General features: G+C 37.5%; 2 protein-coding genes across 2 annotated transcripts; one reads left to right on the top strand and one right to left on the bottom strand.

The window, feature by feature from the left end:
• Window positions 1-5,606: 5,606 nt before the first annotated feature.
• On the top strand, window positions 5,607-6,886 carry LOC140800096 (uncharacterized). Its single transcript, XM_073154760.1, has 2 exons — window positions 5,607-6,539; window positions 6,652-6,886. Exons 1-2 carry the CDS (start codon window positions 5,771-5,773, stop codon window positions 6,729-6,731), a joined length of 849 nt encoding a protein of 282 aa, XP_073010861.1. The 5' UTR covers window positions 5,607-5,770; the 3' UTR covers window positions 6,732-6,886.
• An 881-nt stretch (window positions 6,887-7,767) lies between these two features.
• On the bottom strand, window positions 7,768-15,095 carry LOC140800350 (uncharacterized). The gene is made up of 12 exons (XM_073155089.1): window positions 14,939-15,095; window positions 14,605-14,734; window positions 14,163-14,246; window positions 13,214-13,330; window positions 12,921-13,112; window positions 12,500-12,634; window positions 11,902-12,386; window positions 9,960-10,059; window positions 9,146-9,205; window positions 8,976-9,068; window positions 8,781-8,900; window positions 7,768-8,589 (listed from the first exon to the last, which is right to left on the bottom strand). The coding sequence occupies exons 1-12, from the start codon at window positions 15,019-15,021 to the stop codon at window positions 8,242-8,244; spliced, it is 1,947 nt and encodes a 648-aa protein (XP_073011190.1). The 5' UTR covers window positions 15,022-15,095; the 3' UTR covers window positions 7,768-8,241.
• Between the last annotated feature and the right edge of the window lie 360 nt (window positions 15,096-15,455).

Genomic DNA, 15,455 nt, shown 5'->3' with positions numbered 1-15,455 from the left:
ATATGTGAATATCTACTTGCACATTGTTTGATTTGTACTACAAGAAAAGGGCTACTTACTCATGTGTGAAAGCCATCATTGCACCTATATGGTTTCAGTTAAAAAAAAATTATAGGAAAAATTCTTGTCATGTTATGGAGAATAAGTAGAAAAGTGCAAAATTAAATATTAAGTCGGTTTGACTACTGTGTTGCATCATTGATTAAATATGAGAGTTTGTTTAAGAAGATTGTTTCATGTTATCGATGCTCTACTTGCATATGCATATTGTTATGATCAATCAAGATTAATTTAAATTGAGTGATACATTAGAATTGATTATAATATGCTCTTGATAATTTGATTGATTTGTGTATGATTTATTTCATTTGATTGTCGTATTCTATGTCTTGAATCTATTTTTGAATTTTTAAAAGTGCATCTCTAAAAAGATTTTTTTTAGTTTTTACTGTTATTTTTTTTATATAAAAAATGGCGTTCAAACGCAAAATTTTTGAGTTCGAACGCGCGGACTGGTGCATTCGAACGCACTAAGGGGTTCTTTAAATATTGCGTCCGAACCCAAAGGTTTTCATCTTTCATCCTCAAAATCTTAGAAACCCTTTATTTCCTCACTCCCAAATCTTCAAGATCTTCACATTTTTCATCAAAATTTTCACTTCTAACCCTTTTAAAGGGTTATTCTCCTCCGGATCTAGAGTCTTTTGACCGAAATTTTAAGTTTTTCTTCACTTTTTGCGAGGTATGATAGTTCATTAAATTTCTTATTTTTTATTTTAGCCTCTTGATCTTGGTTGATTTCGTGCGTTCTCGAGTTTTGATCACGTTAGAGTTTGTATATTACTGTTTATTGAGCAATTGAATGTGTCAAATGTGGTTTTTCTTGTGGAAGATGAATTTCACTTAGGGCTTTCATGTTTTCTAGGATTTCTGGTTTCTTGTTATTTCTTTTGTATGCTTTGGGCATGGTTTGAACTTGCGCCTTGTTTCTCTCTAGAATGCCTAAAAAAGCTGCAGTTTCAAAGAGGCCAAGGCCACCTTCCTCCCCAACTTCAGCTTCTAAGTTTTCTCCATCCACTGCTGTAGGGAGATACAAACAAAATTTTGGCACTCGTCCGATTATTTGTGAAAGGCCGGTTGTCATTTCTGATTTTTGTGTCTTGGGGATAGAACAGATATTTACTGAGCGAGGATGGTTGTCATTTCTGATGGGGATTTCTATTGATTTGACTGTCATCATATACAATTCTATTTCGACTGCTGCACAAAAAGAAGCCCCTCGTAAAGGTTTGTCATTTGGTATTTTCATTACCAAACTGTGCACTCAGAGTGGGGTGAGAGTGGACGCCTCAGAACCTTCGCTTACTGCACAAAAACCATTGGATCAGATAACAACAAAGAGGAGTCAAGCTCATGATCAACCGTCACCTTACAAGCCGATCTCCTCTTCCGCCGCTGGACGTCCATCACATCACGACAATTCTGCTGACAGTTCTGACGATGATTCCTATCACCCTGAGGGGGAGTTACCACAGTTCTCTGACTGGTTTGATCAACTTAGCACTCAGGTGCAAGATTTATATTTGGCCGTGAATGATTTACGGGCTGAGCAAGCTCGTCAGGGGACCGTGCTCGACTCCGTGTTGTCAATCCTTCACCGTCAATTTCCTCCTAGTTCTTAGTCTTTGGAAATTTGTGTCAAAAAGGGGGAGAGTTAGATGTGATTGGAGTGAGTCTATTAAGTGTTTTAGGAGGAGTTTACTAGTGTAGGGGAAGTTTACTGTGGTTAACTTTGTTTGCTTTACTGTGGTTAACTTTGTTTACTTGTGAACTTGTGTTTGCTTGATAACTTGTGTTTGAATTATTTTTCATTTCAAGTTATTTTCACTTGATCTTGGATTGGTATATTTTTTTATTTGTAGGGATTAACATGCTAAATCTTCTAGACTTGTTGAATGTTCATTTAGGATTCTTTGTAATAACTTGTAATCTAGATGTTTTGTCACAAATTGTCAAGGGGGAGATTGTTAAGTTTTTAATTGTTGGCAATTGTGTATAAAATATTCTAAGTGTTTTTATACATGTACATGAGCGTTTATACAAGTTTAGAAAGTATTTGTTTTGATGGATTGCAAGATTAATGGTGAGAAGGTTACAAGTTCACATCGCGTTCACACCGCGTTCACAAGCTCGTTCGAACGCGGGCATATACGTTCGCACAAACAGTAACATTGCGTTCACAAGTGCGTTCGCACATACAAAAACATTGCGTTCACAAGCGCGTTTGAACGCGGGTACATGCATTCGCACAGACAGAAACACCGCATTCACAAGCGCATTCGAACGTGGATACAAGCGTTCGCACAGATATAAAGTTCAGTTTCTGCGCGCGTTCGAACGCAGTCATGGCCCGTTCGAACGCACATGAGATTAAGTCATGACATTCGAACGCACCTATGTAGTTTGTAATTTTTTGGACTTTCGTGAGTTCGGATAAGACTTGGATTTGGTTCTATTTTTTAGATCATATACAAGTATTATGATACCCTAACTCTATGGGGGTTGAAGAAGTATTATTGAAGGAGACTTCTGGAGGCTACATCGATTCTTCAACTGACAAGGTCCTACTTTTCTAAAAGCTTAATCTTTCGTCTTAAGGGCTATCTAGACGAAAATTCAATCTCGAGAGCTACTAAGATTGGATATTAATCACGAGAAGCAGTGAATCGTGGGTTCTAGCGAGTAAAACTGAGAAGAACAAAGTTGTGAGGATCCACTGTTTGTCTTGTGAGTCAGTTTTGTAACTGTTACTATTCTAGTGATTAGTTTTGATCCGAGTTTGGATCCGTGGTTTTTTTCCGTTTGGGTTTTTCCACGTTAAAATCTTGGCGTTCATCTTTGCTTTCGTTTTTAATATTTTTTCAATTTTTACTTAAGCGAACGAGCGATATCATTGCCTAGGGTTTAGATACATATGTGTGTCTAGCTGTTTTTTCAAAGTATTCTAGCCGACTTGTGCCTGTTGTTACACCACGGGAGAAAGTTTACAAAGAACTGTATTTGGGGTTACTTCATTAAATATTAAAAGAATGAGAAGCCCAAATGAGACAATGCCACCATATCCTTAATAGCCAAATAAGATGACCATGCTCAAGACTTTTGAGTGCTAATAATCTGTCTAACCAAAAAAAAAAAAAACTCAATCCCAAGCTCTCTCGCATTCTCTCCTTCACTCTTATTGAAACCCAAGCCCTAGAAGAAAAAACCCTCTCTATCTAGACATCACGATGGAATGGGCTAGAAATCCCTATTACACTCTTTGGAGAATGTCCAAAGAGCCCTCAAATAATATTAGATAAGTTTGCCCTTTATATGAGTTTTAAATCATCGTAACAAGCGGTCCATGAATTTGGCCATAGGACATAGATTGGTTTCTACTTATTTGGGGATGTAACTAGTTGTTTTGTACCTATTTGGAGATGTATCTGGTGGTCCTGTAACTATTTTGATGTAGTGCAGGTGATAAATAAGTTATATGCACCATCTGTAAAATTTAACATACTATGGAACACATTTTGATATCTATATTTATGATATTAATATTTGTTTTGATAGTTATATGCAATAGGATATTCATGCTTGTGATAGGGTTAATGCAATTGAGTTATGTGCAAGTAATAGGGTTAAAGCAATTTCTCATTTTGTTTATAATATCAAGCTTTCTAAATTTTTATTAATGCAGTTATTTGGTCAAGTTATTTTACATTAAGACAAAATTTGTAGCATATCAATCTAATTAGTACATTATGTCTTGTATCTAGACAAAATAATTTAAAGAACAGAAAGAGGCTACTACAATGACCTTAAAAAGGAGTTCATTACAAAAACATAACTAGTCATGGCTCACATTCACCAAACATGACACCATGATGGCCATTACAATAATCACAAAATAAATGGATATAAATATATGTAGACAAGCAATCTTCTTATCCAGCAAGTCCACATCTTGGTTTCCATCTTAGCCTCAACCATACTAAGATGGTACTTTAGATCTAAAGTTGATATCATCATACCATGCAAAAAAAAAAAGAAAAAAAAAAAAAGAAAAGAAAATGGCATTGATCTTCCTGTTATTATTCCAAATAGATGAGATGTTACTTTTATTAAGAAATTACCTTATCCCTCTGTATTATACCCACCAAATTAGTGCATTATATTTGTCCATCCAAGGCAACAGTAAAACATATTTTTGTTTATCAAACATTGGAAAAAAATAAAGATGAAAATTAATATGAATATTTGAAAGGAAAAACTAACTTGGGCTCATTTTGTAAATTACACAAAAGAAATCACAACTCAATTTTCAAAGAAATCAGTTATCATGGATTTAGTATATAAAACTAACTTGAGCTCATTTTGGAGATAGGGGGTTTAATTACCTTTATTAATGGTGCAGAGTGTACTGATGATATTTCCTTACTAGTGGCCATGGATGTCTGAGCAACAATTATTGCCTCAATTGAGTCTCTGGAGCAATCACAGGATGAGATGATATGGAAGATGAGAGAGATTCTTAAATAAGATGGAACATTCTTTAGGAAAGGTTCTTAAATAAGATGATGAAGGGTAATTTTATTTTGAAATTTTTCCTTAATTTCATTTTATTTGCGTTATTAACTATGTGATGAATTTCAAATTCTGTTAAAGATTGAGGAAGAAGCTTGTGGTTAATATATATATTTCTATTAATCTAAATCTCATGCCGGTTCTTACGGGCTATAAATCAATTCTTCCTTCTTCTATTATAAATTAGATTTTTAGATATTGGATATTAATTGTTTTCTTAAAAAAATTGCATCTAATACTTTAAAATTTTTATTTCATATTTTCTTAAAGTAAGAAAAAAAAACTTAATTTCTATGAAAAGTAAAATGTTTATTTAAAGATAATCTTTCTATCCACCGGTGATTGAGTTGGTGGTGATCGGTAGTCCCATGGCCAAGACCAAATTTCCCTCTCCTCCTCCCCCCTTCCCCTTCCACCCATCCTCCCTTGCAACCGCCTTAGAGTCCTCCAATAGGCTTCACTTGCTCGGGTCGGCACTCGACATTCCTCCTTTGTTGGCTTGGCTTGGGCCGTTGCTCACTCACCCTACGACGTCATGGAATTAGAGAGAGATAGGTAATTATGGTTTTGGAGGGAAATGAGACGAGAAGAGAAGAATAGGTGGTCGAGGTGGGATGGGTGGTAGAGAAGAGAAGAGAAGGAGGGAAGAGAAGGCGAAATATGTGAGTTAAAATCGTTGTCTAAGTCGGTGATTTTACTAAAAATGAATAGCTTTCTCAATATTAAGAAATTTATTTCGGTCATACATACATACATATATATATTAGTTTTAGATTTATTTCTATTTTCCTGCTCATCCAACCTAAATTAAGGAGCGGTGGTCATACCATTCCCCCCCTCAGCAAATACAAATTTAGAGTGGATGAGATGAGCGGTGGGCATTGCAGCCCGGAGTGATGGGGGGTTGGGAGCTCCTCTTTCTCCCTTCAAGAAAACAAGAGACTTAACATCCCTTCCCTTCTTTGGCCTCTCCTCCTCCTCCTCTTCTTCTTCTTCTTCTCCTTAGATCTCCTTCTTTTTTGAAGGAGCTAGGAGACCATTCTCCTCACCTCCTCTCTCTCCTCCTCCTCCTCCTCCTCCAATGCCTATCAGAAGAGGAGGAGCTTCTGGTACTTGAGAAGATTGGGAAATAAATAGAAGGATGATGAGTAATACAAAGGTGAAGGACTGCATACCATTTTCCTCCTCCTCCTCCTCCTCGTCTTGGCCGTTGGAGAGTGAGCTCGATGACGATGATGAAGAAGAGGAGGATGATGAGGAGGAGGAGGAGGAGAAGGAGGAGGAGGTGGTGGTGATGGCGGTGACGGTGACGGTGACGGACGAGCCCCCTCAAACATGGGCTACTACTACTACTACTGCCAACAGCAGCAGCAGCAGCATGATCGGAAACCGAAAGCGGCTGCTATCGAAGCAGTTATCCATGAAGGAGACGACGAGGGAGGCGAAGTGGGAAAAACGGCGGCGCCAAATACTACTGAGGCGACGCAGGATGACGTCGAAGAGTAAGGAAGAAGGCGAAAGCAGCAGCGAGGTTGAAGGGATGGAGGAGAAGAAGAGACACGAATGTGGATCAGCTCCGTTAGCTGGGAGGTTCCGGAGTTTGACGGACGAGGATCTCGATGAGCTGCGGGGATCTATCGAGCTTGGATTCGGGTTCAACGAGGATGACGGCGGGCAACATCTCCGCAACACCCTCCCCGCCCTCGACCTCTACTTCGCCGTCAACCGGCAGTTCTCTGACCCTAAGATGCGGTTCTCACCGACTGCCACGTCCACCCCTTCGGCCGCCTCCTCTTCCTCCATCCTCTACGGCACTCCGAGCCCAAGGAGCCCTATCGAGCAACCGCAACCCCCGCCACCGCCGCCGCCAAAGTCCTCGTCGGCAGATACTTGGAAGATCTTTAGACCTGGTATATATATTCAAATTTTATTTTCTTTTGGTTTGTTTTTTTCTTCTTCTTGCTTGTTATTTATGAGAATTAATAGTTGGAAATTCTTTGAATGCATGGATAAATTTGACAGGAGACAAACCGCAGCATGTGAAGACTAGGCTGAGACACTGGGCTCAAGCGGTGGCTTGTTCGTTGAGGCAATGCAATTGAATGAGAGGACTACTCCGAGCCTGCTCATATATAATTAATTTAATATATCCTTCTGCCTGAGGAGAGGAGGCACCTAAATATTTATTTTATTTTTTATTCTTAATGTCACAAGTTTATACGTACGTATGTATCTATCTATCATTCATCCTTCTTAATTCTTCTCCTTCTTCTTCTTCTCTTCCATTCTTTTGTGTTTCTTCTTCTTTTTTCACCGCCATTTTTTTTTTCCTTTTTGTTGTTGTTGTTGTTGTTGTTCATGTATCCGTATATTTGATCATGGTAATTGAAGATGAGTAGGAAGAGGACGTGCCCATCCAAAAAGGAGAGAAGGAGAGATGTTGTGTCTGTTCTTCATGTATATGTCCGAGATTACATGCATCATCATGGTAAAGATGAGTAGGAAAGGACGTGCCCATCCACAGAGAGAGAGAGAGAGAGAGAGAGAGTGAGGTCTGAAGAAAAGTTAAAGCTGAGAGGAAAATTGTAAAACTGTTGGGTTGTAATTCTTCTTCATATGATGATGATTGATATTCCTAAACTATCGCCATATTCACATATAACTCGTCGTATATTTTTTTTTTATGGTGCTTCAACTCTTCAGTTATTTAATATCTCTTGATAGCAAAGACAAAAAACATCAAAATTATTTTACTCTCAACTTTCATCATTTTTTTTCTTTTAAAATAGAGATAAAATGGTCTTCCTAATATTTTTGTAATGAAAAAGTCAAACGAGCAACTAATAAAGAGACATTTGAGAGTTTTTACATTGTTGAGAAGATCAATATATTATAATAATAATAATAATAATAATCTATATAAAATATTTATAGTTCAAAAGGTCCAAGTGTACTTATCTCTATTATTCTCTCTTACATTGCTCTTCAATAATTTTGTTTATTACCAGTTATGCAACCAAACAATATACTATCTGAAGTTATGTAACCATACAATACTTGAAAGCTTTTGTCATTTATATCATCTAGTGAAGTTAAGAAAATAGCAACTAGACAATACTATACTGAAATACATTGTAGTGAATGAAATCTGACCATCTATACAACCTTCTCTCCCAACCTCAGGGAAGACGAGTACAATTTACAAGCTCTCACATTATACAGAATATCTCCTCACCTTTATTGGATATACATCCCCCAGAAAAAAAAAATTTGCTAGTATCAAGCACAAATATGCAAGTAGTCACTGAAGAACCTACAATCCATGTTCCTTTTAGTCATGGTTCACCGAATTAAATGTTCAGACAAACTTCTCGTTAATGATCTACTGCTTATTCCTTTCTATGAATGACCTTCCTCACAATTTACAAAACTATACAAGGATTGATTGCCATTAGTCACACCATCATTAGGTCAGACCTCTTCAATCTTCTTGAATGGAATAGTATTTGCTTCAAAATCCACCGTTCTATCAACAACCTACACGTCAAGCATTGAATGGATACTTCCGTGCATTTAGATAGGACACCAATTCTCAGCAATTCCATGTTTAGCTTAGCCAGGAGACTCATACTTGGAAGAGCTCTCGATGTTTCTGTTGTCAGGCAAGAAAAGGTACCGAAACCTCAAATCAAATGGAATGATGGTAAAACTTCGGACAGTTAGGAGCCTTTGTTTACGCTGTGATGTAGAATCCCGAATAATTGCAACTTGGTCAGGGGAAAGGTAACGACAGATCCAGTCAACAAGCAGAGAATCCTCCACGACACCCTTGGCAAAACCGTGCAGCAACTTTGGCACAAGCAACTTTCCTTTGTCACTTATACCTATCGATGCTCTGATATAGTCCCTCATTGAATTCTCCAGCTCCTGATGAACATTTTCAGCTGAGAAGATCTTTACCTGCACGATAACAGATCGGAGTTCTATAAATATTGTCTATCATGTTGATGAGTTCAGCTGATCCTTAACATATAATTTTATTGCATGAAGGCATATCTTCTCAAAACAGTGATAGTGTTAGGTGCATAATTTGATTTCACAGAAAGAGCCTATGCTAATAATACGGAAAATGTAGTAAGCAATTAACTCACTGCAGGTGAAGAGAACATCCCACAGCTGAGGGCAAATACTGCTAGAGGCTCAGGGTTGTCGATCGAATATTTTCTGTGCTCCTCAGTAATCTTAAACTTATGAAGAGCCAAGATCAAAGCCTGAAAATAGTTGGAATAAGGGCTCTAATGAGCAAAACTGAAGACACAACAATTTAAGAGTCAATGTAATATTACAAGTTGCGGACGATGAACTGGTGCTTTCATCTTTAAAATGACATATTCAATTTCAGCTGCACTGACTGACTGGCCACCTACTGTGTAACATGCCTGCACCAACATATTGTTCTATCATTATCTTTTGTCAAGGATATAACAACTGAGACTGCAAAGCCATTTTGTCAAACCTTTTGCATTAAAGAAAAAAGCTTGATGTCACTTCGAGGAACTCCATAAGCTAAATAGGCCTGACAGAAATCAGGTGGCACAAATTTCAGTTCATTAAAGCAATAACAATGGAAGAAATTATGTAACAGCATATTAAAGCAAATACAGTGCAGTAACCAACCCACTAATGTTGGATATCCACATATGTCGAAGGAACTAAGAAAGTACAGTTTTGCAGATACCAGAGTAATTTAGTCAGGCAGCCACACACAAGTGGGACATTTCCTCCACTGATCTTTCTTCAGTATTTTTCAAGATAATTGAATTCATGATTTTAAAGGATAAATAACAATCTTGCCAACTTCCTGTCAGATTACATCCATCTGAAGATAGATATAGACAAGAACGACATGCAGTTTCTAAATCAAAATTGACCAGTATCAAAAGAAGGGTTCAATTACAAGTTCATCTAGGATATAATCATCAATTAAGAAAAAGCACCAGAAGGTATTAAAGTGCCAAAGGTTATTGACATAGTTGCACCATCTTTATGGAAAGTTTAGTTTTCTTTTGTTGCATTAGGATGGCTTCGGAATCTGATTTAGAGCTTACAACCACAAAATAACACAAAATGGTGCAATGTACAGTTTTTCGTAAGTGAGAATGCATGCCAACACAACTGAATCACTGATACGCTAATTTCTTGTTAGTAGCATGTCACTGTCATCATGCTTGATTACCAAACTTCTGCCCTAAATACACAAATGCCATGCAGTCCACCAGACAATGCAATTAAGAAAACAGGAAAACAGGCATGAAGGGTACGATACGTACATGCATTATCAAGGCATTGTACAAGTTTATCCAGAAAGCTAGCCTCTCATCACAACTCATAGTAGCTGGGTTAACTTTTGCCAGTTGCTCCACAAGAAATCTGCAATCGACATAATCAAAGAAATAATTGTATAGGTACCCATAGCTGAGTATCTTTCTAGAACTACACTATTGTATGAATAATAGTGATTCACTGATTCCCAGGTAAGGTGGGCTGAAAAGCTAATACTGCAAGGAGTCTATGTGCTTAAAAGTACGAATATGAGATAATTTCAGAAAGCACCAGTATTATGCATTAGAGCTTGAAATCATCAAATTGTCATCCCACCGCCCCCCCCCCCGCCCCAGTTTTGGTTCTTGTTGAGAAAGCACAAGTTGCTTGGAAAAGCATTGTGCATGCTTCTATCAATTGGATAACACTTCAGTCTAGAATGTATTCTACTACAGTTTGTCCTCCACATATTTGGATGTATCAAAAAGGATAGAGCAGGTAGAAAACAACATACGAGTGCAATGAGCCAAGCTAAAAGATTAACCAACAGAGTAGATAGAGTATCTATGTAAATGCCTTCTTTCTTTCTTTTTTTTCTCTTTTAATATGGGGCTGAAGTAAATGCTCAACAATTTCTTAGCAAGTAAATCTTTTTTTTCCAAAATGGGTTGAAATTTGAATACTTCACCAACAAAGAGCCAAAGGGGGGAACCAATTCTGCATAGGTTGCTTTAGTGGTGGAAGAGAGAGCAATGTTATTGGAAATGCTAATTTTCATCTACAACTGAAAATACATTCCTACATTTCATGCATCTTTTAAAAAAAATTCCATCCTCACACATTTGAAAATTAAGAATTATTTAGCATGTAATTACCTTACCCTGAGGATAAGCTGGATAGACTTGTGAAGCTAAGGACAGCATACAAAGAAAAGAAAAGAGAGAGAATTTGATCAGGAGTTTCCTGTCTTAACCTACTGTGAAAATCAAATTAGTTCATAGTTCTTATTTTGTAATTACTATAATGGTGAACTATCATTTGAAATTGCATGTCCAAATAAGACTGGTGAACCATCATTTGTAATCACTATAATAGAATTTGAACCATGTGCAAGGTAGGTATGTTGTATGCCCAAACTCTTTACTTTGTCTAATCTTATCAACAATCTTATTCAGATCGATCTTTATTTTCATTGATTTCTGTAGAAAATTGATAGGCAACATTGATTTCCGGCTAATCTGATAGTGTGCTTGTTAAAAGATATATCTCATTTTGTTATTGTGATACCTTTGAAAGTGATTCAAACCTAGGAAATTGGAACACTGAAGAAAAATATTTTTTTTAATCAGAGTAATCCTAGTTGGTTCTCTTGTGGAGGCATCCAATGTTGTTTGTTTTGTAGCAATCAGAATTTTATAAGTGGGATATTGTAACGACTTATCAGTAGTTGCGACTACCAGTAATAAAGACTATTTCAGTCTCATTCTTTCTCTAGTTATATGCTATATCCCATCTAATTTCTTGTTCATTGTTTGAGATATTTCATATATATTAGTGGGAATTAAGGTAGATCTGTCTATTCTACACTAATGAATTAGGTTTCATATGACTTCCTCCTTTTGATTAAATTTTCCAATCTGGTGCCTAACCTGAATTATTGATGTTCTGTTGGCAATCACAAATCTCTTGAAGCTTTGTCCAAACAGAATATGTGGACCAATTTCACATGAATATGCAAACTTAAGAAGGAAATTTGAAAAAAAAAGACTGCAAAGGAAAGAGCATTCCAGGATAAGGTCCTTCAGATCCTTTCATAAAATCTAACTGAAGCTCAAGTAAAGACAACTATATTATGGATGTAGAATGTGTCTCAAGGGTACTTAAATAAGCAATTTAATAATTTATATTATCAATTCTAGCATGAACAGAAAATTTTCACTAGTGTCAAACCTGAATTTTCTTAGCGCCTCAGCAGCATATTCCAGTTGTTCCTTTCCAACAGACATCCAAGATACCTCAGGTGCAAAACTGTAGCTTCCAATATCTCTCCAGTTTATCCTCCCATTAACTCCATAAGGATCAAAATTTTTAATTTGATCCATAATCTTGTCATTGTGATTTGACTCAACAGAAGGACTTCGTAACATAGAAGGCATTATTGATGAATCCGAAAAAGATGTAAATGAAGAACTAGATAGGTGCCCAAGTGGTGAAGATGAAGAACACTCGGAAGAAGACACCTTTGAGGATACCTTAGATGATTCAGATAAACAGAGGAAAATGTTTCTCATGCATCGAAGCATTTCTTCTGAAAGCTGATTCGGGTTTTGCCAAAGGTCCCTATTAATATTGTCCATCTTCGAGTCTGTTTCATCAGATTGTTGGAAACATGCATTCATTTCCCCTCCTCCATTCATACTGCATGATTCTAACATCTGCAGAGAAAGAGAGACAAATCTCTACTTTAGTTAATGTCTAAAGATCTGGAAGATTACTAATTTGAAGCAAAAGAAGCTACTTCTCAAAGATGAAAATAAACATAATAGACCTCCAGTTGGTTATTGTCCAAAAGTATATTTCCTGAAACCAACTGTCCATCTTCATATCCAGATGATAGATCTTCTTCCATTGCTCGAGTTATCTGACTTCCTCCAAATTTCAAATCTCTCAATGAAGATATCCTCTAAATGAGATACAAAGAAATTAGAGCAATAAAACACCAAGAGATTACAAACTGACACTTGAATAAGACAGTGAAAAATAACAGGTGATTGAAAAAAGAAGAATGTTCGAATGCTTGTTACACCTAACGATGCAGGATCTTGGGAGGGTAAGTTGTACATTGTCTAACTCATCCTATTGGAAAGGGAATTTTGAAATGACACTACCAAGAGACATAAGGAAAGATTTAATCATCATACCAAATGACACCCTCATGCAAAGACATATACAGTAGAAAATATATGTACCTCTTCCCACGTACAACTGGAAATCGATGTAGGTGGTTCTGATGATACAGATGGTACAAATCCTAGATTTGATTCCGCCATTTGTCTCTCTTTCCTTTCATGGCAAAATCGTAATTGCAAGGCTACCAACTCTTGTTCAAGCTTTGAAACTGTAATCTCCAGTGAAGCTATGCTAGCTAGAAGCTCCTGAGCCTAGAAAGTTTACATTAACCAGATATATCTCAATACAGTTATGCAGCATCAATATCAAGAAAAAGAAAGGAAAGCATCGGATTTCACTTAAAGAAGATCACCTTATATGGAAGCTTGGTAGGAGAATTCAATAATGGGATAGAATTATTTCCTACAGCATTTGCTAGAGCCACATGCAATTCTATCTCTTCCTGAAGCTTCCTCTGTAACTTCTTAACCTGCAGAGTTATGTTAGTCGCAGTCTGGTAAATATACTGCGATCATAAATACTTAACTGGGTCCAATATCACGCAATATTCTTAGGTAGTTCAGATGATTGACATTGTACACTAAAATTACAAGCAACAAATTCTAGAGGTTCAGACAAATTAGTTCTTGGAATGTACCTTTGATCAGATGGCAGAAAGAGGTTAACATGCTTAAAGTCCTTCAAAGTAAATACATACACGAGAGGACGTACTAAGATCGATGGACAAAATTTGTGATGTTAATGCATTTAAGGAAGTCTAATCAAAATCACAGGCATTGAAGATTTATGGATGTTCATAACTAATATTTAAGAAGGAAACTATTGACACACACTAAATCAATTAACAGAATAGGAAAACAAAACCTTGCAGGCAACATTAAACTGCTTTCCAACACAGACAGATAATCAGGGTGTTCTCTGGCAAAATAATATATTGGTTTGGCACTCGGCTGTTGCGAAATCAGAAAAGACCAAAGATGCAGATAGTGAATTATCCAAGCCAACCAAAACTATTAATCCGAAAAGGCATAATAAATCCAAAAGGGTAGTAGAATAGCCTCGGATATAGAAAGAACAGGTACTGGTCTGCTTATGCCATAAATTTTTAGAATAGGACATAATATTTGCCACTTTCCTACAATAATCCTGTAGCACCTCAGATGTGTTACATGATCAGGGCTCAGTAACACTCTCATGGAAATAACTGTCATCCTACCTACAAGCGTATCTGCTTAATTATAGAACAAACATGTACCAACTACTGATAGAAGTAGGCAAAACAAGAGAAAAGCACACTTTACCTCTTCCTCAAGATGGGTACGGTAACGCCGCATCCTTCCACTGCGCCTTCCTTCTCTTCTTCCATTACTGCTGCTCTTATCATCCTACGCGACACGAAAACATCAAAAGGTAGGACAATTGGTCAACAGTAACACAAGAAAGTATTCATCGGAAACAAAGATAGAAGTCAAAGCTTTGTTCCATTTGGGTCCCAAAGTAAGTTTGTTCTTATTCTCCTCATTTCCACTGCCCAATTACTTGAACTCGATAGAGACATGAGACAGAAAAAATAAAAACAAAACAAAACAAGTTGCTTGGTATCACTGTCAAAGAAACAAACCAATCTAAAAATTCCACCAAATTGAGCTGTAGCCATAGCAGGAAAACATAGACAAGCATGAAACAAGCATATCAAGCAAAAAGAGGACATGGGTATCGATCTAAATCAAGAAAAGCACCCACCTCCAGTCCCGAACAGCTCGCGGACGCATCCCCGGAAGACGACGCCGACGACGCCGTCGGATCCGAACGCCGAGATCCAAACCCCCTCTTCCCACCGACCTTCTTCATCGCCCTATGAATCGAGCTTCCCCTGCGAAGGAATCCCCCACGAAGAATTCAGCACCGGGCCAACGGGAGCACCGACAATGGCGTAACGCCAAAAGGCACCCCAAAGAACAAAGCCAAAGTCCCAATTTCCAATCACAAGAAAACAAAAAACAAAAAAAAAATATTCAAAAAAGAGAGAGAGAAGGGATCCGAGAAGAAAGGAGGAGGAGGAGGAAGAGATTATTACAACTCTTGGAGATTTGCGGAAAGAACAACGCCATGGGAAGCAAACATCTCGCGACCCAAAGCCTCCGCTTTGAGGCACAGCATACCCACTTCTTCTCTTCCAGTCCTCCCTCCCTCCCTTCTCCAACGCTATAATTGCTATGCATCCCAAATACCACCAACCATTGGCGTGGAATTTTATTGGTGGGTGGGGTGAGAATAAATAAATAAAATAATAGTAATAAATCTTCAACTCCACTTCCCAAATATACTTATAGTTAATATTAAAATGAGTAAGAAAAGAATGGAAGAAGAGAGAGTGGAGAAACTAGAAAGTGGAAAGAGTGAGATCACTATCTCCGGTTTTATGATTAGTCTTCGATTTGGTTAGTCTTTCACTCTCTCGTTCGTCTTTCTTTCGCTTTCGTTCTTTCGGTTTTGGGATCTCCGCCCGGCGTAGGGACAGCCTTTATTCCCCACGCTTTTATTAAAGGTGGGGAGTGGCGAGGAGTGACTTCCATTTCTAATTCTAAGGTTTA

This window comes from Typha latifolia, chromosome 13 (genome assembly GCF_019914945.1).
Source record: "Typha latifolia isolate L0001 chromosome 13, TyphaL0001v2, whole genome shotgun sequence".
Lineage (NCBI taxonomy): Eukaryota > Viridiplantae > Streptophyta > Magnoliopsida > Poales > Typhaceae > Typha > Typha latifolia.
This window is presented reverse-complemented; position numbering and strand designations above follow the sequence as displayed.

Excerpts from the sequence above, each read along its gene's own strand:
- LOC140800096 (XM_073154760.1), top strand. The coding sequence starts at position 5,771 with ATGATGAGTAATACAAAGGTGAAGGACTGCATACCATTTTCCTCCTCC. Across the intron at positions 6,540-6,651 it reads TTGGAAGATCTTTAGACCTG|GAGACAAACCGCAGCATGTG; the intron begins GTATATATATTC and ends TAAATTTGACAG.
- LOC140800350 (XM_073155089.1), bottom strand. The coding sequence starts at position 15,021 with ATGCTGTGCCTCAAAGCGGAGGCTTTGGGTCGCGAGATGTTTGCTTCC. Across the intron at positions 9,206-9,959 it reads ACAATGCCTTGATAATGCAT|GCCTATTTAGCTTATGGAGT; the intron begins GTACGTATCGTA and ends GATTTCTGTCAG. Across the intron at positions 9,069-9,145 it reads TTTTTTCTTTAATGCAAAAG|GCATGTTACACAGTAGGTGG; the intron begins GTTTGACAAAAT and ends ATGTTGGTGCAG.